General features: G+C 41.4%; 3 protein-coding genes across 11 annotated transcripts; all 3 read right to left on the reverse strand.

Annotated features, from left to right (window-relative positions):
• Positions 1-367: 367 nt before the first annotated feature.
• morf4l1 (mortality factor 4 like 1) lies at positions 368-7417 on the reverse strand. 2 transcript variants are annotated; one of them, XM_079568070.1, is made up of 12 exons: positions 7285-7417; positions 6713-6759; positions 6558-6625; positions 6379-6465; positions 5982-6059; positions 5868-5893; positions 4594-4685; positions 4402-4503; positions 3985-4073; positions 3567-3739; positions 1679-1763; positions 368-679 (listed from the first exon to the last, which is right to left on the reverse strand). In XM_079568070.1, the coding sequence occupies exons 1-12, from the start codon at positions 7322-7324 to the stop codon at positions 595-597; spliced, it is 972 nt and encodes a 323-aa protein (XP_079424196.1). In that variant the 5' UTR covers positions 7325-7417; the 3' UTR covers positions 368-594. The 2 variants fall into 2 exon arrangements, with proteins under 2 accessions (XP_079424196.1, XP_079424197.1); XM_079568071.1 differs by lacking the exon at positions 6713-6759 and having other exon boundaries at positions 7285-7411.
• A 1200-nt stretch (positions 7418-8617) lies between these two features.
• pias1b (protein inhibitor of activated STAT, 1b) lies at positions 8618-16422 on the reverse strand. The gene is made up of 14 exons (XM_079567498.1): positions 16393-16422; positions 14967-15399; positions 14315-14399; positions 14182-14229; positions 13991-14081; positions 13775-13909; positions 13592-13697; positions 13436-13509; positions 12918-13078; positions 12375-12508; positions 12142-12307; positions 10785-10921; positions 10224-10261; positions 8618-10150 (listed from the first exon to the last, which is right to left on the reverse strand). The coding sequence occupies exons 1-14, from the start codon at positions 16414-16416 to the stop codon at positions 9824-9826; spliced, it is 1959 nt and encodes a 652-aa protein (XP_079423624.1). The 5' UTR covers positions 16417-16422; the 3' UTR covers positions 8618-9823.
• Positions 16423-16701: 279 nt separating this feature from the next.
• Positions 16702-21486, reverse strand: skor1b (SKI family transcriptional corepressor 1b). Of its 8 annotated transcripts, none has more exons than XM_079568105.1 (8): positions 21277-21486; positions 19245-20860; positions 19051-19144; positions 18626-18727; positions 18493-18546; positions 18328-18402; positions 17577-17651; positions 16702-17292 (listed from the first exon to the last, which is right to left on the reverse strand). In XM_079568105.1, exons 2-8 carry the CDS (start codon positions 20844-20846, stop codon positions 17195-17197), a joined length of 2100 nt encoding a protein of 699 aa, XP_079424231.1. In that variant the 5' UTR covers positions 20847-20860; positions 21277-21486; the 3' UTR covers positions 16702-17194. The 8 variants fall into 8 exon arrangements, 6 of the variants coding, with proteins under 6 accessions (XP_079424231.1, XP_079424230.1, XP_079424229.1 ...); XM_079568104.1 differs by having other exon boundaries at positions 16702-17289; positions 17577-17666; XM_079568103.1 differs by having other exon boundaries at positions 17577-17666.
• Positions 21487-23624: the final 2138 nt, after the last annotated feature.

The following is a 23624-nucleotide window of genomic DNA, read 5'->3' on the forward strand; positions in this document are numbered from 1 at the left end:
CTAGTTTTAAATATTCATAATTTCGTGATCATATGGTTCGTGTTTCCTGCTGATGCAAGAAAAGAAGAACATCCCCACTGATAATGTGTCGTTTTGACCATGGTATGTTTGAGGAATATAAAGGTGCAGTCGCTTTCTAACCCTTTCCCCAAAGGCTTTCTATATGTTGAACACAATCAGCAAACATTTTGGCAAATATAGTAAAATGTAAAGCAGAAAACCCAAACAAATGAGCTGAAATACACCTTAGTAACTCTCCAGGGTGAACTCCTGATTTAGCAGTTATAATATAGTCCTATTCTTGCTCAAAGTTGAACATACTGATAAAGATAATGAAAAACACACAACTGAGAAAAAAAACTTTTACTAGAAAATGATGATGGACAAGGTCAATTTAGTTCTTCCTTTGACAAACAGGCATAAAACATTATAGAAACTAAAAAGTGGTACTCAAAAACATCACACAGAAAGTGCATATTCAACTGCTTTCCACATGAAAGAAAATGATATTAGTTGAGCAAAAAGTGTTTCTTTCACTGATCTTCCTTTGTCTAAAATCCGACAGTCAAGGCTCTTCGTGAGGGGCGGCGGACCTCACACTGCCTTACGATGGTACTCCGGGGGCGCCACCTCATAGTCACTGGCATTGAACAACGAAGCGGAGTTCTTCACCAGGTATCTGCAGGGAGAAAAAACAAGGGCATTCAAGAAACTACATAATGTTGAGACATAGGTTTATGATAGGGTGGTATGGTCTGATTATGTCTGTAAAATGTAATGTGTAAGGGAGAACCACAGCTCTAAACTGGTGTGCGGGACCTGGAGCTGGGCATTTTATCAGAGTTTCATTGAAAACGCAATTTCAACAATCGTAATGGTGATTTAAAATGGTCAAGTTTACAGCCAATGCAGTTTGGATTAGACAATGGAAGATATTTGTGTTAATAGACACAGCTGAGGATTACAAGTGAAACTCGGAAAATTAGAATATAAAGTTCAAAAGTTCATTTATTTCTGTTATTCAACTGAAAATGTGAAACTAATATACCATATAGACTCATTACATGCAAAGTGACGTACTGTATATCAAGTTTGTTAAAGTCCATTTTCAAAATATTCTCATTTTCTGAGATTTTTAATTGATTTTTTTTTTACAAGCTGTTCCATAATAATCAAACTTATAACAAATAAAGGCTATACATACCTCACTTTGCATGCACCGAGTCGGTATCACTTTATTTTACAGTACCTTGATACATTGTTGTAAGTAAATTTAGTGCAATGTAATGTGCTGTGTAACAATGCATAATAACCTGTACCTATGGGTTAGATACACAATGGAACAACGTGTATTAGTACTTGTAGGTACATAAGGCTTAAGGTTAGGTTTAGGGCTAGAGTTATGTCTTATTGCATTATGTACCTACAAACTACATATATTATTCCATCGTGCATCTAACCCATAGGTACAAGTTATTAAACATTGTTACACAGCACATTACATTGTACTAAATCTACTTTGGTGCAATGTATCAAGGGTAGTAGTTTGGAGGTACATTTAATAGGGCATTATGTTTACCAACCTGGATACTTCACTTGCCTGGACTATACATGGTCCTATTTAGTGTTTTGCTTTATTGCCTTAATGTTTAGTGCAGCCCTGTGAGGCAACACTTACTTGAGAAAGTCCTGTAGGTAACTGAGCAGCAGCGCCAGGCTTTTCTCGTCCAGCGGAGTGTATGCCAGCATAGCACCGATTCTCACTGGGATTCAGGGGAAAACAGTATGAAAAATTTAGCATCGCAGCAGAGGTTGGAAAATCAATAGTGCAGTGAGAGACACATCCGGGTTTACAGTATGTTGGAGGAATATGCCTCGATTTCACAAAAGAAGCCTTTTTCATTGGGGAGGCCAAGTTGTGGAGCATGATTATGTTAGGGAATCCTTTAGGCTTTCATAAAAAATAATTGAGAGTATAACACTTGTATATCATCATTCTGCAACATTTGAATGCGAATGGATGTACTTTTTTATGGTAATTTATGATACAATAATACACTGCTACGCCGGATGTGTCTTTTTGCAGGATGGTGTGGAAACATGGAGGTTTATTAGACCTATTTTTCTGAGACAATGGTTCGCAATTGGTTTGGCGTCGGGACCCACACTGACCCTGGGATGACAAGCCGCGACACAAATACGATTTAGAGTTGTAAAATATAATGTAAAATATAGTTTTTTCCTTAAAGGAATAGGCCACCGTTTTTACATACTGAGATATGTTCTTACCTTAGCTTTGACGAGTTCTTTAGGACCTGTCTGGTCTTCCCCCGTGCCTTCAGTCACGTAAACACAGCGCAGACGGCGTTAGCATTTAGCCTCTCCCCCTCTCCACTATAGCTCCAAAACAGGTCAAGATAGAAGCTACCAAGCTCTTCCACGTTTTCCCTATTTAAATATGGTTACGTGAAGTGTTACACTACAAAGTATAATTACACAAAATTAAACAATGTGGATTTTCTAAGCGGATAAAAGGGGGAACTATATTGTAAGGCGTAATAATACCAGGAGTAGTTCGAAATCTGCGCAGTAATCTTCACTTTACTGCGCAGTAATCTTCACTTTACTGTGCGGATGCCAAATTACTCCTGGTATTATTATGCCTTACATTATAGTTCCCCCTTTTATCCGCTTAGAAAATCCACATTGTTTAATTTTGTGTAATTATACTTTGTAGTGAAACACTTCACGTAACCATATTTAAATAGGGAAAACGTGGAAGAGCTTGGTAGCTTCTATCTTGACCTGTTTTGGAGCTATAGTGGAGAGAGGGAGAGGCTAAATGCTAACGCCGTCTGCGCTGTGTTTACGTGACTGAAGGCACGGGGGAAGACCAGACAGGTCCTAAAGACTCTACTTTTTCTGTGCATAAATATGAAAAAAAAATATATATATATTATACCCACTAGTTAATTTTTATCCTATTTTATTTATTCTTATATCCTTATTGTTATAATTTTGCCCCCTAAGATTTTTGCTTTTACTTATTGTACATAAGTGTCCAGAAAAGCGCTATATAAAACCGATGCATTATTATTATTATTATTATTATTATAAGATACCTCTTTTTTCTACTATTTAACTGCACATTTCCTGTCTGTTTTGCACAATCTGAGTGTTCTCATTGAATGCTGAATGTAAGTGAATTTCTCCGTTGTGAGATCAATAAAGGATTATCTTATCTTTAGAACCACTGTTCCAAAACATGTACCCCATGACCCGACCGTGGAACAATATGCCAAAGGCAATACAAATATACTATAGGATATACTATAGGGCTAAGGTTAGAGTGAGGGATTGACTGCTGTTCATCATATTTGCTTCCTGGCCCCTTAGAGACAATATTCCTGGCTATACTAACTGTTATATATGGTAGAAAATGTACACCAACATATAAATAAATATGGAAAATTTAACTGTAATTATTGAATGAAAGTGGATTATTATTTTAATCTCACAATGATCTCATCACTGGCGTTAATTATCAAAGTAAAGGACGTATTTACCGAAGAGTCTGAGCAGGTGTGGGGCGCCGTAGATCTGTGACATGGATGTGTCCGGGTGGTTGGCCAGAATATCTGCGTACTGCGGCCGCTCGAACTTGTACAGGAGCTGAGTGCCCAGCATCACATTGAAATACTCTCGGATCCCGGCCACTACCTCGTTCACAGCAAACTCCCTGAGAGGAAACAGAAAGCTCACAGTTCATTCACTTTTGCAAACATTCCTAAGCAGCAAACTGAAATATGAGTTTAAAAGTAGACTATTATTACTGTGTTATGCTTTGTTAAAAATCAGACTACAGGCTTATATGCTGAAATGGTATTCATTTTCATCCTCTTGTTATTACCCCCACTCGTCCCGATACCCCGGTTGTAAAAAAAAAGAAAAAGAAAAGAGAGAGCGAGAAAAGAGAGAAATTACTTGCTGTCTGTGTTTCCTCTGGATTTCTTATAGTTTGCATAATCTTCGAGAACAGCGTCGACATTCTTTTTAGCTGGTAGATGAAAAAGCTGAAATGACAAAACACATCATATGAATGTCTAAAAGTGACTTGCAGAGCAGCAGGGATGTTCAGTCGTCAACTGGACTGGGTTTGTGAGTTCAGGATGTTTTCTCGCCTCATCCAAGAAGCTTCTTCAGGCTCATCTGTTCGAACTGTGGTTATAAAGCGGGCCAAGTCAATTTATTCACAATTCCAAAAACACTTTACATAGACAAGGAACAACGGTGAAACCATGAGTGAGAAGTTGCTTATGAAGATAGAAGTGTCCTCAACTCAACCCAGTCCAGTCGACAGTATTTATCCACTGTTGCGGCTTGCATGTGATCTTTAAATACCTGTTTCTGACGCGTTATCAAATCCCAGTCATCCACGAGCCATGGTTTCAGTTCTTCTGGGATTTTTACTTTAACCTCAACACGATTTATAAAAGTCTCCTCCTATAGACACACATTTGAGGGATTACATGTTGGGGATTTTTTGGGGGAAAAGGAACATTTCGAGGAAGGACTTGCGAGTCGTGAACCTACACTCTCCACTGTGGGGTCGACCCGCGCCCTCTTCTTTCGCGGAGGGTGGGTCGGGTCGCCTCCTGAGCTGGTTCCTTCTCCGGCTCCAGGAGCTGCACAAAGCCAAAACACGGTAGTGGTTCAGAAAAGTTTCAGACCTCACCTCAATACATGTATGTTTATCTTATTAAGTTCTTCTTACACTACAATGAAAAAATAAAGATGTTTTGAAAGTTTTGAAAAAATATCAATACTAACACAGGGAAGAGAAAAGAGAAAAAGTAAAGCCTTTACATAAGCCTAGGTGTAAAAATTCTGACATTTTTTAGTATCAGAACATTAAAGGAACAGGCCACCGTTTTTACATACTGAGATATGTTCTTACCTGCACTGCTAACACTGACTATAATTGTTTTGTAATAGTCTGTTTACTTACTTGCTGTTTATACTTTTTATCCCCACAAAGTCCTTGGTAGTCATTGTACAGTATATAAGATATCACTATTTACTATTTAATTGTTTTTTCCTCACATTTCCTGCCTATTTGCCCACCCTGAGTGCTTCTAAAAGCTGAATATAACAAGTAAATTTCTCCATTGTGAGATCAATAAAGGCTTATCTTATCTTATCTGAGTTTAGCTTAGACGAGTTGATGTGTAACTATCTGGTCTTTATGCGTGCTCAGTCACGCAAATGTTGTTAGCATTTAGCCTCTCCCAGCAAAGGAATAGCTTCAAACTGGTGTGAAGTTAAAAGCTACCAAGCTGTTCCACGTTTTCCCTATTTAAATACAGTTACCTGAACCTTTACACAATCCAAGTACAGCCGATTTTCTAAACTGATAAAAAGGGGTACTATATTGTAAGGCGTAGGCTTAGAAGCTCTTCGACTTAACTGCTCTGACGTCCAAGTGCTCCTAAGGTGTTACTGTGCCTTACAAGGCCCTTTTTAGTTCCCTTTTTATCTGCTTAGAAAATCGGCATGTTTAATTTTGTTTAACTGTACTTGGATCGTGTAACTTTTCACGTAGCTGGGAAAACGTGGTATAGCTTGGTAGCTTCTAACATCACCCCATTTTAGAGGCTAAATGCTAACACCGTCTTTCGTCTACTTGTGCTAAGGTAAGAACATATCTCAGTATGTAAAAACGGTGGCCTATTCCTTTAAAATAAGTAGAAGGATATACTTTTGGAACCCACTGTACCCTGATATTTCCCATTCATTCCCCACTTAATTTACAACATAAAATGCATATTTTGTAGAGACATAAATACATTCAACTTAATGGTACTTACTCTTCTGTTTGTTCTTTTTGGCTTTCCTGCAATGTAAAGATGTAAGATAATTATTAACAATGTGAACTCATCCATAACAAAATGTATTTGAGATTAGTCAAAGTCAACACGCACACTTCATTTTTCTGCGGTGGGGCAGGAATTTTCTTATTTGGTGCGGCTCCCCTCATTCTTCCTTCTACATAATGGTCTCTAGAGAAGAACAAACATTACATAAGATTTGTGATTTATGTGGGAAAAATCAATAACAAGATTACAGGAGACATTAAACATCCTCTTCTTGCTCTTAGATTTGGAGCACGGAGAAGTTTAGAAAGATAAAAGCAAAGCGTCCTTAACTCACCCAACCCATTCCAGTTGACTATATCAAAATCTCTAAATACAATAACATGCAGACATCATCTAAATATATGCAACCTTAACAATTTACTAATTCAAATGCAGTTAGTTGTGCCGTAAGCCATGTATAACTCAAAGAAGAATGATGAACATGCACTGCACAGTCACTCACTGATTAGCCCTCTGAAGCTCTTTTTGTTTCTGCAGGTTGCTGTCCACATACTTCAGAACACGGCTTTCAGGAACCCATTCGTCCCAGCTGCAAAAATACCAGGCTCCATTAGTCAAAAATCAATCAACAAAGACAAACCATGGGTGCAGTAATACATGCATAAACGAGCATTCACTTACTTCTTATTCCACCCGCTGTAATGAATAAAATATTTGATCTGCTTATCCTTGATGTTTATTTTAACACACTGAGAAGAGAGAAAACAGTAGTCAGAATCAATTAGAGCACATACCGGGTAATTCATTCATTATTTAAGCTCATGCAGACTGCCTACCTTAGCTTCGTAAAGCAATGGCCCATGAAAACACAGCACTCTTTCACCTGCGAACAGGAGATTATCATGGTCAGAATCATATAGTCAGAACAAACAACAACAAAGCAGTGCAATACCACAAATTGAGAGAAGGCCCGTTGTGCATTCATTAGTCCCGTTTAAAAGATGAGTATAACAATCACGAATGAAATTGTGTGATAAAAGATCTGCATCGACACGAAAGTGGCTGTCATTGTACATTGAGCAAACAATGAGCAGCAGACAGTGGTGAGGAGGAGGGAGGCCAAGCTGCTGCTGTAGCTACAGCATAATGACAATCTACAATGTTTCACCACCTCCTTCTATTGCAATGCGTGAAAAAAAATACTGACTAAGAGCAAATCCTCAGTGCTGCGCAACAAGTTTTAAGAATAAAGTGTTGAGTGAAGTATTTTGCTCACAAAGTAACAATAAGGTAATGCTTTCTGCTCTGATGGCGGCTCTCGAGAAGAAAGCTGCTGCCAGGCAGATGGTCAAACCGGCGCATACGCGCACCCCCTTCAGCCCCGTTCTCCACACGGACAGATGATTACCTTCTGTAAATTTAGGTTTCGGGTCCTGTTTCGGCGCCATTCAAGGATCACACTATCAAAATAATGAAAAAATCGCCAGCTCCCATTACAGTCTGAAACGGCGCCGCTCACTATAAACGTCATCGCCGACGCGCTGACGCAATGACGACGCGACGACGTAAGTCGTCAAAAAGAAAAAAAAGAAAAGAAAGGAAAGGAAGTGTGAAATAAATAAATTAAATAATTATTTTCTTAATAATAATAAGTTCACAGGGGAGGATGCCTCGTAGGCTTATTATTTATGACAGAACAGTGGATTTTTAAATTTGTCATTTTGAGAAAGCAGACATACGAGTTGCATGGATTCAAAAATGCGTGCGTGCGTGCGTGCGTGTGTGGGTGTGTGTGAAAAGAGCTGCGTCCATGGTTGTTGGTAAAGCTAGACTAGGACACTGGTTTTCTAACTTTTCATAACCATACCATACTTAAAAATAAAAATATCTTACCTTCAGCATACATTTGATTCTCTCTTTATTTAAAATGAAATTAATAGACTTTATTCATTTAAAAAAAAGAGAGAATCAAATTTAATGTAATTAAGTCAGGTGTGACTTTATGAATGAATACATGAATAAAGTCTAACCAGTACCCAAAGGACAGGATCATAGATACAGGTGGCCGAAACGAGCTTCCTTCACAGGGTGACTGGACGTACACTTAGGGATAGGGTGAGGAGTTCAGTTACCCGGGAGGAGCTCGGAGTAGAGTCGCGGCTCCTTCACATCAAAAGGTGCCAGCTGAGGTGGCTCGGGCATCTGTTTCAGATGCCTCCTGGTCGCCTCCCTCGAGAGGTGTTTGATACAGTCTATGTTCCAGGCATGTCTTATTGGGAGGAGGCCTCGTGGAAGAACCAGGACACGCTGGAAGGACTATGTCTCTGTGGCTTGGTGTCATCTCAGGATGCCCCCAGAACGGCTGGAGGAGGTGTGCGTGGATCGGGAAGTCTGGGCATCTCTGCTCAGACTGCTGCCTCCGCGACCCGGCCCCGGATAAAGCAGAAGAAAATGGATGGATGGATGGACGGACAATACACGTCCAGTTTGAGAACTGCTGGACGTAAGTTAATGAGCAGAGAAACAGCGGCTCTTGAGAAATAAAGCAAAATGGTACTATAAAAGCACTTTTTTCTTTAACAGGAGGAACATTTTTGTTTATGGAGTTAATTTGGTCAATATTGGTTGATATGAATAAGCTCTTTCTATTTGCCTTTATAAGCAGAACAAACCTTTTGCTTTATTTATTCAATTTGAATTTGTGTCACTAGGAAATTCAAATATTAAAAAAGTATCAATGCTCTTATATTCTGAAAACAAGTCTGTGATTGGTGCAAAAAGCACAAGTGACCAAACCTCTACTGTGTTCATGGCATCATCTGCAAGGAAACCAACAAACAACATTAACAAGATACATGTGAGACAACGGTATCTTTAAATAGTATTAATTATAGAATTACAAAAGAAAAGTAGCATACAATGACAGCAATGCATGTTCACAAATCAAACATATGCTGAAAATATATAGTAAATAAATAAATCTTGTAAGCACAACTCAAATAATGCAGGGAGGTGTTCAGAAAAAACAAATGGCTTGGAGTCCAAAATGTCCGTTACCTTCGCTGCAGCTGAAATCATGAATTACAAAGCAGTTCTTCAGATTGCCTGCACATGCAAAGCCCACAATGGTCTCTAGAGCTGAATGAATTAATCACCTCCGGTAAAATAGAGCAAGTGCTAAGGTCCAACACGTTCGAAATCACCCTCTCTCCTCCCTCCTTCTTTGTCAGGCTTGAAAGTCTTTGAGTTTCGCCGAAAAGGCCATAAAACCAAATGCTATAGTGAACTTTCATTAAGTTTGCTCCTTAATTACATGACCTTAAAACATAAAGCAGATCAGCTAAGCTCTGGACTGTAGATTTGTTCTTATGTGACTGATCACATTCATGGAGAAGGAAAATCATGCCATTTTCTTTTGCATATCAAGTGGAAATATTCCTAAAGGCAGAGGGAATGCGTCCAAAATAGCATCAATCTAATATAACAGGTATCATAAATATGTGAAAATAATTTAATATCAGCACTGACAGATGAAGCTTCTGTAACATGAGAATGGCCTGATCAGTCATACCACAAAAGGATATAGTTTAGAATGGGCTACCTCTGCACGACCACTTTCTTCACATTCTACATGTAGCTAACGATAAGCGAGTGTGCAGAATATAACATCATACTAAAGTAATGCCATTGACGTGAAATATTGAAACAAAACTATAAAAACTGAGTAGAAAAGGTAGAATAATCAAGGACCACATGGGGAGGTGTGAAAAAGTCTTCAGTGTTCACAGAAAAATATCAACTGAAGAAGCTCACTGGACAACAAGCGTCCTACGTTTATGTACATGATCAGTCCCATTGAAAATAGATTTATTCTCTGTACATAGCGCTGTATTCTATCTTCTTCTTTATGTACAACGTCCTCCAGAGTTCATTCAGTCCTGTGAGTTCTAGTCCAGAGAGATGACGTCTGACATAGATCCATAAATAGCCGCTACTGCAGCAGCCGCCTCTACAGAGGAGCGGGACAGCCCCGGCATGTCTCTGTCTCGCTCCCTGTCTTTGTCCCGCTCTCTCAGGCTGCTGGAGGACACAAGGCTGGAGCTGCTGCCACTGTTACTGCTGCCGTTAGTCACTCCCAGAGAGCTACTCCCAGAGCCCGGCTGCTCTCTCATCATCTGAGCCGAGCTGTAAGGCAGGAAGCGGCTCAGCAGCAGCTCGTGCTCCTCAGAGGTGGAGGCAGACGCAGCCGCCGCAGCCATCACCATGTTGTAATGCTGCAGGACACAAACAGGGTTAACACTTTGGACCTGGAGCACAAACAGAAAGACATGTGCGGAAAGGACGTACCTGACTGTCACCTTGAAGGAACGAGAAGAAATTTAAATCTGGAACAAAGAGAAAGAAAACACAACATTGTGAACAATTTCGCAATAATAAATGTATTACTACTTTATTGATCTCACAATGGAGAAAGTCATCTGATCCATCAGCTCTCAAGAAACACTCAGGCGGTGCAATATAGAGTAATAGTAATTAAAGGTATCTTTTATTCAATGAATAGAAATACAATTAATATATCATCCTTATTCTAGCATCTGAATGCCTCTATACTTTGCCTTGACGAAACAAATTAAATACATTTGTGATGGTTAGCTCAGGATTAACTCTCCATCTCATCAATTGAGACCAGTAAATTTAAAAAAAGAACTTAAACTGCACAGTCCAGTCTAAGCTGACAGTCATGATGTCAATGTCTTGATAAAGAACTCTATTGCACAAGAAATGATTTACAATACAAAACACTTTCCCTTTTTCAATCATTCATTTCACTGTGAAAATAAGGCTTGAAATGTTTAGTATTTATAAAATTTATAGCATTTATAGAGTTTCCCCTCTCAGGTCACCTACCCGGCAGGTCACTGGTCGTGTGGTAGTAGTGGCGGTAGTCCTGGATGAGTGGTGGGGGAGGAGGGATGTAGCTGTTCTCCACTGGGGGCATGCTGGGAGCCCTGGCCACGGGAGAGCTCTGGTGCAAGTTCAACACTCTAGTGAAACAACACGCATTTAGTCTCAGGAAATGTAGTAGTTGGAGTTTTTTTTACTGTCATCACTAGGGCTGGCACTGTTAAACAACACCAGTATGGTATCAAAAAAGTTTAAGTACTCCTGGTATTGATATAATAAAAGCAAAAGCAGGTACCAAAAAATTACCTGTCTTTAAAGACCAAGACTGTTTCTGAATTCCTCGAAAAATAGCTCATATGTCCTGATCCTAGCTCCTATCCCGTGTCATATGATATGGTCAACTGTTAGATCCCTATGCAGTTAGGAACTAGAGCTTCAGGAGCGTTTGCACAATCTGACCGTCCTCACGCAGCGGCGGAAACAACAGGGGAAGTGACATCACCAACAGACGTTTCACAAAAGCTATTTGGTCACTGACTTTAATGACTCAATAATGAACCGCGATAACAATATGAAGCCACACAGAAAACAGACGATGATAAAAAAGCTGTTTCAGATTTACTTTCTACACCTTCAGCTTCATCCCAGAAATAAAAAAAATGCTCTGGTCAAATATTCAACCAAATCCTGTCCTTTGGTTCATCGTCAGAGAAAGGTGCAGCATGAACACACAGTGATTAGCCTGGTCTTACCATACCATTGTACTCATTTCGTACAGACAGACGTAACATGTAGGGAAATGATAATTGACCAGAGATATACGGCACGATGACTTATGGGATGGCCCATAGCTCCTAACCGCTGGTGAGGAATCTCCATATGTCCCTATGCTGAAGGTGATATGATAGGAAGCATATAGGCTCCTTTCCCTACCCCCTTCCTAACTGACCTGCACTATTCGGAGGCTTCTTGTAATGGCAGATGCTGATGCACATTCGGTTCCCAGCCCTAGTCATTACAAAGTAAGCATCAAGCTTTGGAGCATTTCAGTAAGGGGGCGAGTGAGTTGGAGCAGATATTATTTTAGGACCATCTTCTCCCCTGTGTGAGCCGAGCAGATACTAAACATCACGCCAACAGACTGTTAGCTGCTGATTTGGCCGACGAGAGACAAGACACACCATCTGCATAGCATACGCAATTTAATATTTTACAGAATAAATAAGCGGTATATGTCAATTGTACACCTTGTAGCCAGGAAACTACCCTGGCTTTTTGCTAGTTGTCTTTCTTTTTCCCCTTGTCGAGGAGAGCGACGTTGCACAATAAGTGAACGAGGCTACATGTTTACTAGACTTACCCCTTGTTGATAGGCGGAGACACTGGGGACAGCGAGGGACAGGGCCTCTTCATAGGGGGCTCGTCCTCTTCCTCTGAAGAGCTGTCCAGGGTCAGGTCAATAACATCCACTTTCTTCTTGTTGTCGTTGGACCTCTTCTGCTCGTGGGCTTCGCTTCGTGATAAATCTGCACAAACGAAACACAAGTCAATTCACTGTGTAGTGTAAATGATGGACCGACGTGAAGATCCTACCTGTGTCTACGCCGTTGTAACCAGCAGACACTTCCTGCACTTCTCTCTTAGACCTCATTGGACACCAATTTCCGTCTTCTTTAAACTGGATCTCATCACAGTCAGAGCAGCTACTCAAAATTTCCATAAACAACCTGCAAAACAAAGTAATGTTTATGGTGAAGGGTAATGTTTTTAATTTTATGCTAAAACCTTTAAACCATGCACTACGCTACCAACACGGATAACATCAATATTATCAATCTAACAGTAGTTTTTTTTATAACATGTATGTCACTTCCTGAATATACAGCTGTTTTAACCTTGACTTTTATCTACACAGACTCTTTCCTGCACCAAAGACCACTCTATTTGGTCCAAGCCACAGTCTGCGGAAATATTCACATCTGGGACTTTGGACCAAACTATATGGAAAGTCAGAAAGTCCGGACCAAACAGTGCAGGTGTGAAAGTTCCCTAAACAAGGACTACTTGGGGTTGCATTATCCAGTGCCACCTCACAAATACAGAGAAAAGCATAAACTATATCACAGCTGCCCTTACCCATCAATGATGAGGTGTTCATATGGAGCCTTTTTGTCACACACTGGACACACCCAAGTGGGCTTCTTTTCGTTCATCTGGATGTACAGTGTGGCATCAAAACACTGCAGGTGTGAGCAGGTCACTGACCGGCAAGGGATTGTCAGCCGCATCTTCCCCAGCTATGGAACAAAAGTCTGGTTTATGGCTGACATTCAAAATATCAAAACACCAAACAAGCTATCCTATAGGTTGGTAATCCACGAATGCTCAGTGTCGAAGCAGTGGTTAAAAGTTAAGTTTAATCATTCAGACTTCTCTGTGATGGCTGTTATTACTAGAATACGTCATTCAAATTGTATGTTAAGGCAGAGTACTCTAATCATTACCACATTTGTAATTACACGTGTAAGTGCTGTTTTAGGGCATTTGTCAAAGTCAGAAGTGGGTAAAGTCAGAATTCTCAGTTGCCTGTCTGCCTCTGTGTGAGTGTAAGATCCGTACAAAAGCCCTTTAGTTTAGTAAAACATTGTATTTACAGGACAAAGCAGTGACACTCGTAGACTGGTGGTGGCGATCTCACTCTCTGGATCCGCTGTCAGTTTCTCTTTAACTTTGAGAGAAAAACAGCAGGTGAGAATGCTATTATTAAGACAGAACATACATAATTACACATTAGAGGAAATTTGACTTACTCAGAGCCCTCGAGTGGTCAGGGTTTCTAATTCCTTTGGCTCTTAGTCTTTGCAACAACACTGCGGATGACTGCTGTCTAACCAGATAAACAGCCATGGAAAAACTCTACACAAAACACAAACAGGGTTGAATGGGAACAAAAGCGATTCACAAAAGACCGTCTGTAAGGAAACTCTCCTCACCCTCCCGATCTCCGACGTCCATGACACAACAATAGTGTTGGGAACAGTTGTGGACAGCCGCACCAGAGAGGTGATGTTAATGGGACGACTGGGTCTTTTTGGTTCAACACCGTTTTTGGTAGGAGGAAGATACCCCTGAAACAGGATGAGTCAGGATTACCGAGGATTACTGATTACTGGAGAAGGGCAGGTGTGACAACAACACAATTCACTTACTGGGAGGTTACACGGCTTTCCATTGACTTTGACACAGAGGTTGGGAGGAAAGTGATCCTCTTGTGGACAGCTCGTCTCTGATAAGCAAAATCTAAAAAAAAACAGTAATGATAAAATACTATAAAATATGTTCTGTGCAAACACATATCTAAACAAATATTAGAATTGTCAACATTCACAGCTGAACCTACCTTAACTGCACTTGGACAGCAAAGTCACATTTGGTCCCAGATATGTCCCTAAATTATACACAGGCAAAGGTCATTCTTTCAAAAACAGACACAAATAGCGCATTATACATCTTTGAGTGAGTGGGTGACTCACATGGAGCTGCTGATCTGTTGAACCTGCTGTGGCGTCAATGCAAAAGCATAGCAGGCCTCCTGGAAGCGCTGGCTGCTGTCCGAGGCTGAAACAGACAATGTTAGATAAAGGATGTTACGGAAAACCCAAGATATGATTCCACTTGAGCTATCACAGTTCTGATTAAACAAAAGGTTAATGTGTGCTATACATTAATCTATTCATAGGTTGCAAATGGACCAAATCCTCTGATCGGCAAGTGTCCGAATTGCTTGCAATCAGTTTGATTAAAGAAACAGATTTGTGAGGCCCATTGCAACATAAATGGGACATCTTTAAACTCAAAACAAAGAACAGTTGTTTTCATCTGTCTGTCATCTGCTCACACTGGGATGTCCTAGTAAAAACATAGAAAGTAGAGGAGGTGAGGATATGCACAACAAAGATTTTTTCCTACTTCACAGCTGTGGTCTGAAATTATATAAAACTACAAGCTCACACTGTAACATACAACACAAACCCCTTAGAAAAATGAAAAAGGATGTTATTTTTCTGTCACTTTGAAAAACACGGAATATATAATGTAGTGTAATATCCACTCCGGCTTAAAACTTTACACTTATCACACTGCGCTGGTAGGAAAACGCTTCATGTGAACATTTGCGAGACTTACCCAAACTGGTTGGTTTGATAAGCTCATCCAACATGTCGTAGAAAGGCAGCCTCTGGAGCTTGACATCTGGGTGAACAGGATGCAGAGAAGAAGGCAGGTGGGGCAGGCTTAGCTCATGTTTGGGTCCAAGCAAAGAGACTGGGAGCAGAGGAGACGGAGAGCTGTGACCGTCAAAGCCCAACTGAGCCAGGCCTGCAGGCAGACCGGCCGCAGTGTGAACGCCGGGCAGGGCCAGGTCCACTGGAGAAACCATTTTGGTGGGAAACCTCCGTCTGTAGAGCTCCTTAATCTTCATTTGTACAGCAGGACTGCAGCCCGCTTTGAGCAGGTGAAGAGCTTTGGTCAAAAGTTCATGTTTGCGTCCATGTTTATTTCGACCTGCATATCCCAACAGCACTTGGAGCTCCGACACTCGAAGGCTCATCACCATTTGCTGATGGAAGAGAGTGATTACATTTTAAACCTAAGTTGACTTTAAAGCACATTAATATGTTAATTAATTGTAATGTACATACATGGATGACTTTAGGTCAGTGTTTTCTGCATGTTTGCTACAATTGTATTCCAGGAGGACAAATGCTCCAATGAGAAACATTTTCTTAATCATAAAATAAGACTTCAACAAAACCGCAGAACTATTTTTTTACCTTAGAAATTGGGAGCAGGTATTATATATTTGGTTTACAAATTATAATACAACTAGACAGAGAAAGTCTGTACAACATAAACTTCAATTTCCGTTTATGTAGAGATTACTAGATAAAAAAAAATGGTCAATGACCAAAACAAAGGGATTAAAGCAGCGGAGAGAAAAAACCCAGACTGCTCTGTTTTTGACAGATGTAATTGTTGTCAGACCTCACATCAGTCAGCGCCTCTCAGCTGCTACACCTGGAGTTACAATCCAATTCTATTAAATATTGACTGGTTGCGATGTCACATCAAAGTGTTTTTTATGGGGTAAAGACACTGTGCATTCAGACTATACATCTAACGCGCCGTTTTTACGCTGCTAACTAACATTCGCTTGTTTTCCTGTGATTAGCCAGAGCCTGTTTGACGCATACCATAAAGTTTCACGTGAAATACTGAATTGTCAGTGGCTTAACACTGTTGGGACATTCAGTGATCGACCGTAGCACAAACATGTTACATATCTTTTACAGAAAGTGCTCATCGGCATATCAGAAGCTCCGCAAAGAATCTAACGGACCCTCAGCAACAATAACAAAGCTATTGCTAATAGCTCGCGACTAGGCTAACAGTTTGCCTGAGCTTCCCTTTTCAGCTAATATCAAAGAAAATAGGGACAATTTTCTCATTTTATACATCCTTATTGTTAAAGTGTACTAGCCGCATGTGTTGAATTTCCTAAACCGCTACGCTGGGCCCATATTTTTCAAGCTAATATGAAGTATCGCTTTACCTTCAGTTCCGCACTCTCCGCCATCTTGTTACATTGATGCGCATGCGCAACAGCCATCCCCAAGGGACGGTCCAGTTCTCTGAAAACCCGGCAGGGGGCGCTAACGTCACGCGTAAATCAGTTGTCAGCCAGATTCTGTTTAAGCTTTTCATTTTACAATGTTATACTTTTGATTTAGCAAATTTAATCTTTCCATTAATTTGACTCCAAGGTTTGATTGTATTTGTTGACAAAACCAAACTGCTTATGTTTCCATTCCAAGTGTTACAACAAGAACTTTATTTGATAAAGACCATTTATTCTGTCAAGATTAAAACAAAATTCATTCATTATAATAACAATATTGGAGTAGTTTGTCTGATCTACACGTCGGTGCAAGGTTCGGTTGCCTTCCTTAGCCTAATCACGTTCAAAGGCAATGGCATTGGTTTAACATTTAAAAGATAATTCAAGAGAGTCCAAAGTGTGCCTCCTAATTTCCCAATAATAAAGTGCATTTATTATCCTAACGTTGTCCCGCAAGCCTTTACTACTGCAGGATGGTAATCGAAATTGAGAGAGAATGTGTCACAGAAAAAAACAACAAATTACAATATAGGCCTACAGTGGACCTACAGGGTTACAACGTACATTTATATTGTCATTGCACTTTGCCACAAGAAAATAAATATTGATGATTTAGTCAATGAAAACCGAAAGAACACTGACATGAAGAATATGTATACAAATGTCACAGGTAAATAGGCCTGTTAGAGTCCGTATTGAGGCCTTGCAGGTAGATGTTCTCGACGTCTGCTGTGCGTCATGGCGGCATCAGAGGAGACTTGTAGGTGCAGGTGCCAGCGCAGTGCCGTGGAGTCAACATCTTGCACGAAAAATGATGTAACGCGTCGTGAGCTTCTAAGAGCAACACAAACAATCAATAATGCAATATAAACCCATCACTCGGATACAGCCACACATAGATCATTGTGAGTGGCTATTTTGCACCGAGGTACGACAACTAAGTTAGGGCTTAAACTTTAACGCACAGGCAAGGAGAAGTGCAAACTCACAGATAGCTAGGCAAATAGAGTATCCTAATATCAATACTGAAAACACAAGCTATGATGACGCCTGTGGTTAGGGATTTGCGCTTGTGGTCACTGGTCAAATTAATTCTTACAAGGTTGAATCCGTCTCACCTCGGACGATGTGCAGCTGCTGCACCATCTCCTCCCGGTACGACAGCTCCCTCTTCATCTGATCCTGGAAGTTATCTACACAACACCACACTGCGTCAGGCACAGACAAATAAGTCAGCAGCAGGCAGCAGCTTTTGTAAAGAAATGTTTGGGGCAATTTTGTTCATCAATTTGCCAGTAGGAGGCGGTGTTCACTTGGAAAGCCTACGTATAGGCTCAAATAGCACCGAGGACATGCGTTTAGATTTCATCACCTCATAGGCTCTTTGAAATTATTAGGTCGGCGCCGTTGGTTAGATTTAGCAAAAATTTCAGAAATATAAAAAATGTTGGTTCATAAACTACAATTGAAAATATTGGGTTTAAAAGTTATTACATTCAGATAGTTCTAAATATGTGACGTGTTCATAAACTTGCACTGTCCCATCAAATAAACCAATAAATATAAATTCAATTAAATAAATAACTTCTAGTAATTATTATTATTATTATTATTATTATTATTATTATTATTATTATTATTATTATTATTATTATTATTATTATTATTATTATTATTATTATTATTGGCCTATTATGATCTTTTTCCTGTCTATAGCAGGTCAAACTTTATGCCCACCATTATTGTATATCAGGCTACAATACTTAAGATGCTCAGTCTGCTCTGTGGCTGCTTCATTATTTTAGAGGACCACTGCCTACTGAAGCCTAAATTATTGTCATTTCCCCTTTCTGTTTGCGGCAGATTTACCTTTTAGACTCTGAAACTCTCGTTCCAGCTTCTTCCTCAGTTCCACCTGTTCCATAAGCTGTTTTTGTAGTTCCTCTGAAAAAAATGAAATTCTTACTATGTTTTGTTTGAAACACTTGACTGCATGCGTCAACAATAACAACAATAGGCTACACACCATCTTACCTTTTGCCAGACTCCGCAAGTCCCTCTGTGTGGGGGCTTCATCCACCTCTTCTCCTAAAAACGATGTTTGGTCACATTGTTGTCTGCTCGTGTTCACATTAATAAGAGAAAAAAATGCGGCTCTGAGGCTCACCTCCGTCCTGCTCCTGCTGCGTCTCGTCACCGCTCTGTTCATGGAAATATTTGGTCTCTATCTCCACCGTGGAGGACGGCTCTTCTTTATTGGCGCTTTCATCTAACAGTGACACAGAAACATTTAATTATCATAATAACAATAACAATAATATTTTTATTTTTATTATTATTATTATTATTAGGCCGATTATTATGATGATGACTATTATTATTATTATTATTATTATTATTATTATTACTACTACTACTATTATTATTATTATTATTATTATTATTAGGCTTTTAATATTATGCACTTTTTGTTATTTTGCATGAAATTATAAAAGCAGGTTGATAATAATAGACCTAATAATATTGAAGAATAGCCTAATCATTACAATTATTATATGCCATTATCAGTATTAACTACATGTCATGTCTCACCAAGCGCGTTGGAGAGCTGCAGTGTGCTGTGGTACGTTTTTGTCTGATATGGACTGCTCCTTTGTTGCGGCTCTGCTCTTTCCGCCGAGTAAACCTGCGGGACAGAGAGACCTCGTATGAGCTTGAATAAATGATAAATGATGCCAGATAATACCAGTTCAAATATTAAGTTTTAGGACGATGTATGCCCTCACCTCTGCGAAGGATGCGGCGATCACGTGACCGTCCTGTGACAGGTGCTTGCTCTGGGCCTCTGTCCGCGGGGCCTCCTGCAGGATGCTGTCGTGTTTGTTCTCAGGCGCACGGGAGCCCGGGGGGGACGAGCTGGGACACACTGATGGCACGGGCATGGGCTCCTCGTGCTCTGAACCTTTGTGCGTCTCCACGTCCACGTCTGTCTCTCCTTCGCTCTCCACGCAAGGGGAAGTGCTCCTGAAACTTGAGCTCTCGCTTAAAAAGTCCGGGGACAGATACCCCGTGCGGCATGCGCCCCTAGGCCCGTACAGCCTCGCGATGCACTCAGCGTCTTTGATGACAGGCCTGAATGCCGATACGTAGCTGAGTTTTCGCGGTGCGAGTGAGGCCGAGCCTTCAGTGGATCTAGCCTCGTCTCCGGACTTTTCGTCCTCGTTACGCATTGACTGCGTACTCGAGCACCTGTCATTGTCCGCGAGTGCACTGTCCTTGGAAGTGTTAGTGCTGCGGTCGATGCTGTGATCCACGTCCACGTCCACGTCTACGTCTACGTGTCTTGGGGGGTGTCCATGGGGTGGAGGGTACGGTGGCAATGGCCAGAAGACAGGGAACGGCGGGTAAGTGTCCTTGGCAGCGGCGGGCCACAAAACCCCGGGAAGCGCGGGTCGCTCCAGTCCCTCATCCTTCTTGGGGCAGAGGCCAAACGTGGGGAAACCATAAGGTGAAGGAAAGAGGGGTGGTGGAATCTTCTGCAACATCCCGAAACCTTTGCTGGGCACGGGAATGACCGGATAGCTCCGTGCGCTTGACCCACTCCGACTGTCCTCGCAGTTCAAAATCTTAGCTGGGATGTCCGGGGATCCCGGATCTCTCTGGGTCTTAAGCGAGGCCCCGGAGCAGCTGGACGGTAGGGTCCTTTTTCTGCTCCCACCATTAAACATGGCTTTGACGTCCTCCCACGCGTGTAGAACATCCATGGCAGAGCCCTTGTCCGTCAGTTTTAGATGCCGCCGCCATGAGTTGAAGTTGGCAGCGTCCGGTTGAGTGTACTTGGCGTCAGGCGTGCGGTGCGAATGGAAGATAAACTTGTTTGGGGAGAAGTACATGTTGCAATAGCAGCACTTTATGCACTTGGCTCTAGAGCTGTTGTAGCGCGCAGGGATGAAACTGCCCCTGCTGCCCCACGCGCACTCGTGGGACACATCAAAGGCGAAGTTTTCAGGGAGTTTTGGCGGAGCGTGCGCACCCAGAAACGACTTGCACAGCCTCTCGGCCTCGCGCTTTGTGATCATGCCGCAGCGCCGGGACGAGATGGGCATGGCTCCGGCTCTGCGCAGGATCTCCAGCTGCACTGGCGTGCACTGTACGCACGTGATCCCCAGGGCCACCCGCCGGTTGTGGATTTCGTTGTAACTGTAGTTTTTAAGCAGCGTGTTGGATATCTGCGCCAGGCACAATCGTTCTTGTCCGTCTATGACCAAGGACACGATGGGGATCCCATACAACACAGTCTCGGACACCTGGTTCGGCTTCAGGCTAGCACCGGGGAACACCGGCTCCTTGGTGCCTTTTTCCGCGCTGTCCCGTACTATCGAGTCCATCCTGAGGCCCGCAGCTGCCAACACAAAGTTATTATTAATATGGCATTTTTGTTATTCGCACATTTGTGGGAAATGGTTTTAGCAATTTAGTTAAAGTCCTGCTGATAATGTAAGCTACAAACTATTCACAAAATATTGTACAAGAAAAGTTTAGCCATCAACCATCACTTTCATTCCAAAAATAATCCAGGGTCCTATAGGTTAATATCAATAGAAGCGCAATTTGGTTAATTATTTTCTAGCAAAAGAACATTGGCTAACTATAGAAAAAGATCATTTTACCATTAAAATACAACGATACAGTAATTGCAGGGGGAAGCAAATACGTAAACTAATCGCTAAACAGCGCAAACATAAAATCTTTATCGGGTGTTTCTGCTCTAACAGCTCATTATGAAAAGTGTCAGAAGAGCAGGCTGTTCAGACTCACCTTGTGCGCGTTGCGGTTCTTGTCCGTTTGAAAGGCAAGGTCTCACTGTGGGTGCAGCAGTGGACGCGGTAAAGATGTCCGCTCAACAGCAGACCTGTCCTCTCCGCGCGTCTCTGTGCGTCTGTCCTCTGATGTGCGCGCACCGTAATGTTTATGCAGCGGCAACAGGGTTAGATCCACATGGCAGGCACAAGGACAGCCCACTCTCACTGTCATCAAGTGATGCCAGAAACTTAAAGCACTCCACTCCGCCTGCAGCAGCGCGCGGCACAGCTTCAGTTTTCAAACACTACTCGCCATTCATTATGGTCATTGTGTCAGTACCGCGTCTAGCTCGAGCCTAATCAATTCTTTTACGCTTATTGACGCGGTGCATATCGTGGGATTTGGCAGAGTGCTGGAACAGCGGGGAGGCTCACACTTTGTTTTGCGCTTGGACGAATGGCCGTGATGAATGCGCCACACAGGTCCCTGTCACGTGCTAAGTTCCCACGGATTTCCACGCTGCCTACACGCGCCTTGACAATTATCAGCTGCTCCAAAGGTGAGCGCCTGACGTGACCTCGTGGTCTTTTTACCCCTGCATGCGTTCAGCAGCGGGCGCAGAGACGTTATGCGTCATTACGCAATATTAAAGCTAAATCAACAAAATGCCTGTGGCAGATAGATTATTTATTGTGATTATCATGGGGACAAGGGATAATTATAAAACAGAATGGATAATGTTACCCATAGTGCTGTTCCTGAATCACCAGAAAACAAAGCTCTGTCCCACCGTCCATCTGCTCCAACGCTCATCCGCCGCGCTGATAAAAGTGCTTAATTACAAGTCACTAATCGAACTACACGCAGTCGCCATAAACAACACGCCTGCGGCTGTAGACCGACTCTTAAGCCTGTTTAGGTAAAGGCTCTCTCAGAAGGAGCCGGTGGGCCAGGGCCGGTTAAAAGTGTGTCTGCGTTAATCACAGCGCTGCTTCAAAGTCTGATAATCACCTGAACGCTCTATTCACAGTAAAGTGGTGGCTCTGGGGAAATCTCACCTGACTTTTTAATTGTTTTGAGGCTGTGATAGGATTTTTAATCTAGATTCATTTTTGTATTCTTAAATAATTGCATACAGGGTGATTAATAAGGTTGAAAATTATAGAGCGATGCATTAAGACTGATGAATGCGCATATAAGGGGGTTTATTAGTCTACAAAATGGAGAACATTTTCTGGCTGGACTTCTATTGAGCCTCAGGTCACGGACTGTTTATTCATACAAAAGATGAAACATTTTCTCATCATAAGAACTTCGTGTGATGATGCTGATTGGTGATGCGTTTAGGACATGGTTGGTGATAACAATAATAATAATATAGTGGGGGGAAACTCTTGTATATGTTTCGGCCATGTTAATACATTAATAAATAGGGCCTACATAAATAAATATGAAATACTGAACGTATAGGCCCGACCACGGAGTATAGGCCCATTCAACTGTATCCCATTTCACCAATGTTGACGCATCAGAGGAGGTTTTATTCGCTTTCACTTGGATTTTGTTTTTGTAGCACTTATATGAAGCCCAAATAACATATACAATTTGCAGCACATGAATATTGAATAGTACAATATTGCACAATTAGATGCTTATCAAAATGCCGCTAATATGTAAACAATCGTGTCACTATGAGGTGTGTCAGAAAGGAGGGCGCGCGGAGGAGATGCTGTTCTTTGTCGCAGGCAGGACACATCTGCTGTCAGCGGGATGGGGGTCCAGGGACTTTAGAGGGTCCGGGGCCCGTGGGAGATGAGACAAAGGTGCTAAAAGTCAGGGGCAATGACGGTGCGTCGAGGAGGAATGGGGCGGCGGCAGTGCTGGTATTCATTAATTCATAAACAGCGAGAAACAGTCATCAAGCAACAGCGTTTCTATAAATCAAAATGCACAATATATATATATTTTTTTATCATGATAGTAGCCTTTTTCCTCATTTGACTGGGAAATATTTATCCAAATTATTTGCCACTATTTCTAATTTTTTGTCATTTAATTTATATTAAAATATGAATAAAATAAGTAGCCTATATTTAAACATGAAATACACAGGCTAAACTACTTTATAATAGGACTGTGCGATATTACTTACCATTATGGCAGTGTGTGGTAACACAATATCCAATTGCATCCACACTATATTGCACTCCATCCAAAATAATAAATCCAACGCAGCCCAAAAGGGAAAATGGATGGTAACTTAAAAACGTGCAAAAGTTCTGTTTTAGTTATAATATATCTAATTTGCCTTCATTTTGGTCCTGATTTTGCAATTTTCAAGACCTTTTGGCAAAATGTTGTGA

This window comes from Gobius niger (assembly GCF_951799975.1).
Source record: "Gobius niger genome assembly, chromosome: 12".
Lineage (NCBI taxonomy): Eukaryota > Metazoa > Chordata > Actinopteri > Gobiiformes > Gobiidae > Gobius > Gobius niger.

Bases quoted from the DNA above. Each gene is read 5' to 3' on its own strand.
- morf4l1 (XM_079568071.1), bottom strand. From the start codon at position 7,407: ATGACGTTTATAGTGAGCGGCGCCGTTTCAGACTGTAATGGGAGCTGG. The intron at 6,626-7,284 runs GTAATCATCTGT...CTCTCTTCTCAG, and splicing joins GAAACCTAAATTTACAGAAG to TGTGTTAAAATAAACATCAA. The intron at 4,074-4,401 runs GTATTTAAAGAT...TTGTCATTTCAG, and splicing joins TGATAACGCGTCAGAAACAG to CTTTTTCATCTACCAGCTAA.
- pias1b (XM_079567498.1), bottom strand. From the start codon at position 16,416: ATGGCGGAGAGTGCGGAACTGAAG. The intron at 12,308-12,374 runs GTAGGATCTTCA...TCGTTTGTGCAG, and splicing joins TTACAACGGCGTAGACACAG to ATTTATCACGAAGCGAAGCC. The intron at 10,922-12,141 runs GTAAGTCTAGTA...TTGTTTCACTAG, and splicing joins TCTCCGCCTATCAACAAGGG to AGTGTTGAACTTGCACCAGA.
- skor1b (XM_079568103.1), bottom strand. From the start codon at position 20,846: ATGGACTCGATAGTACGGGACAGCGCGGAAAAAGGCACCAAGGAGCCG. The intron at 18,728-19,050 runs GTGAGACATGAC...TGTCACTGTTAG, and splicing joins GCAGCTCTCCAACGCGCTTG to ATGAAAGCGCCAATAAAGAA. The intron at 18,403-18,492 runs GTAAGATGGTGT...CATTTTTTTCAG, and splicing joins CTTGCGGAGTCTGGCAAAAG to AGGAACTACAAAAACAGCTT.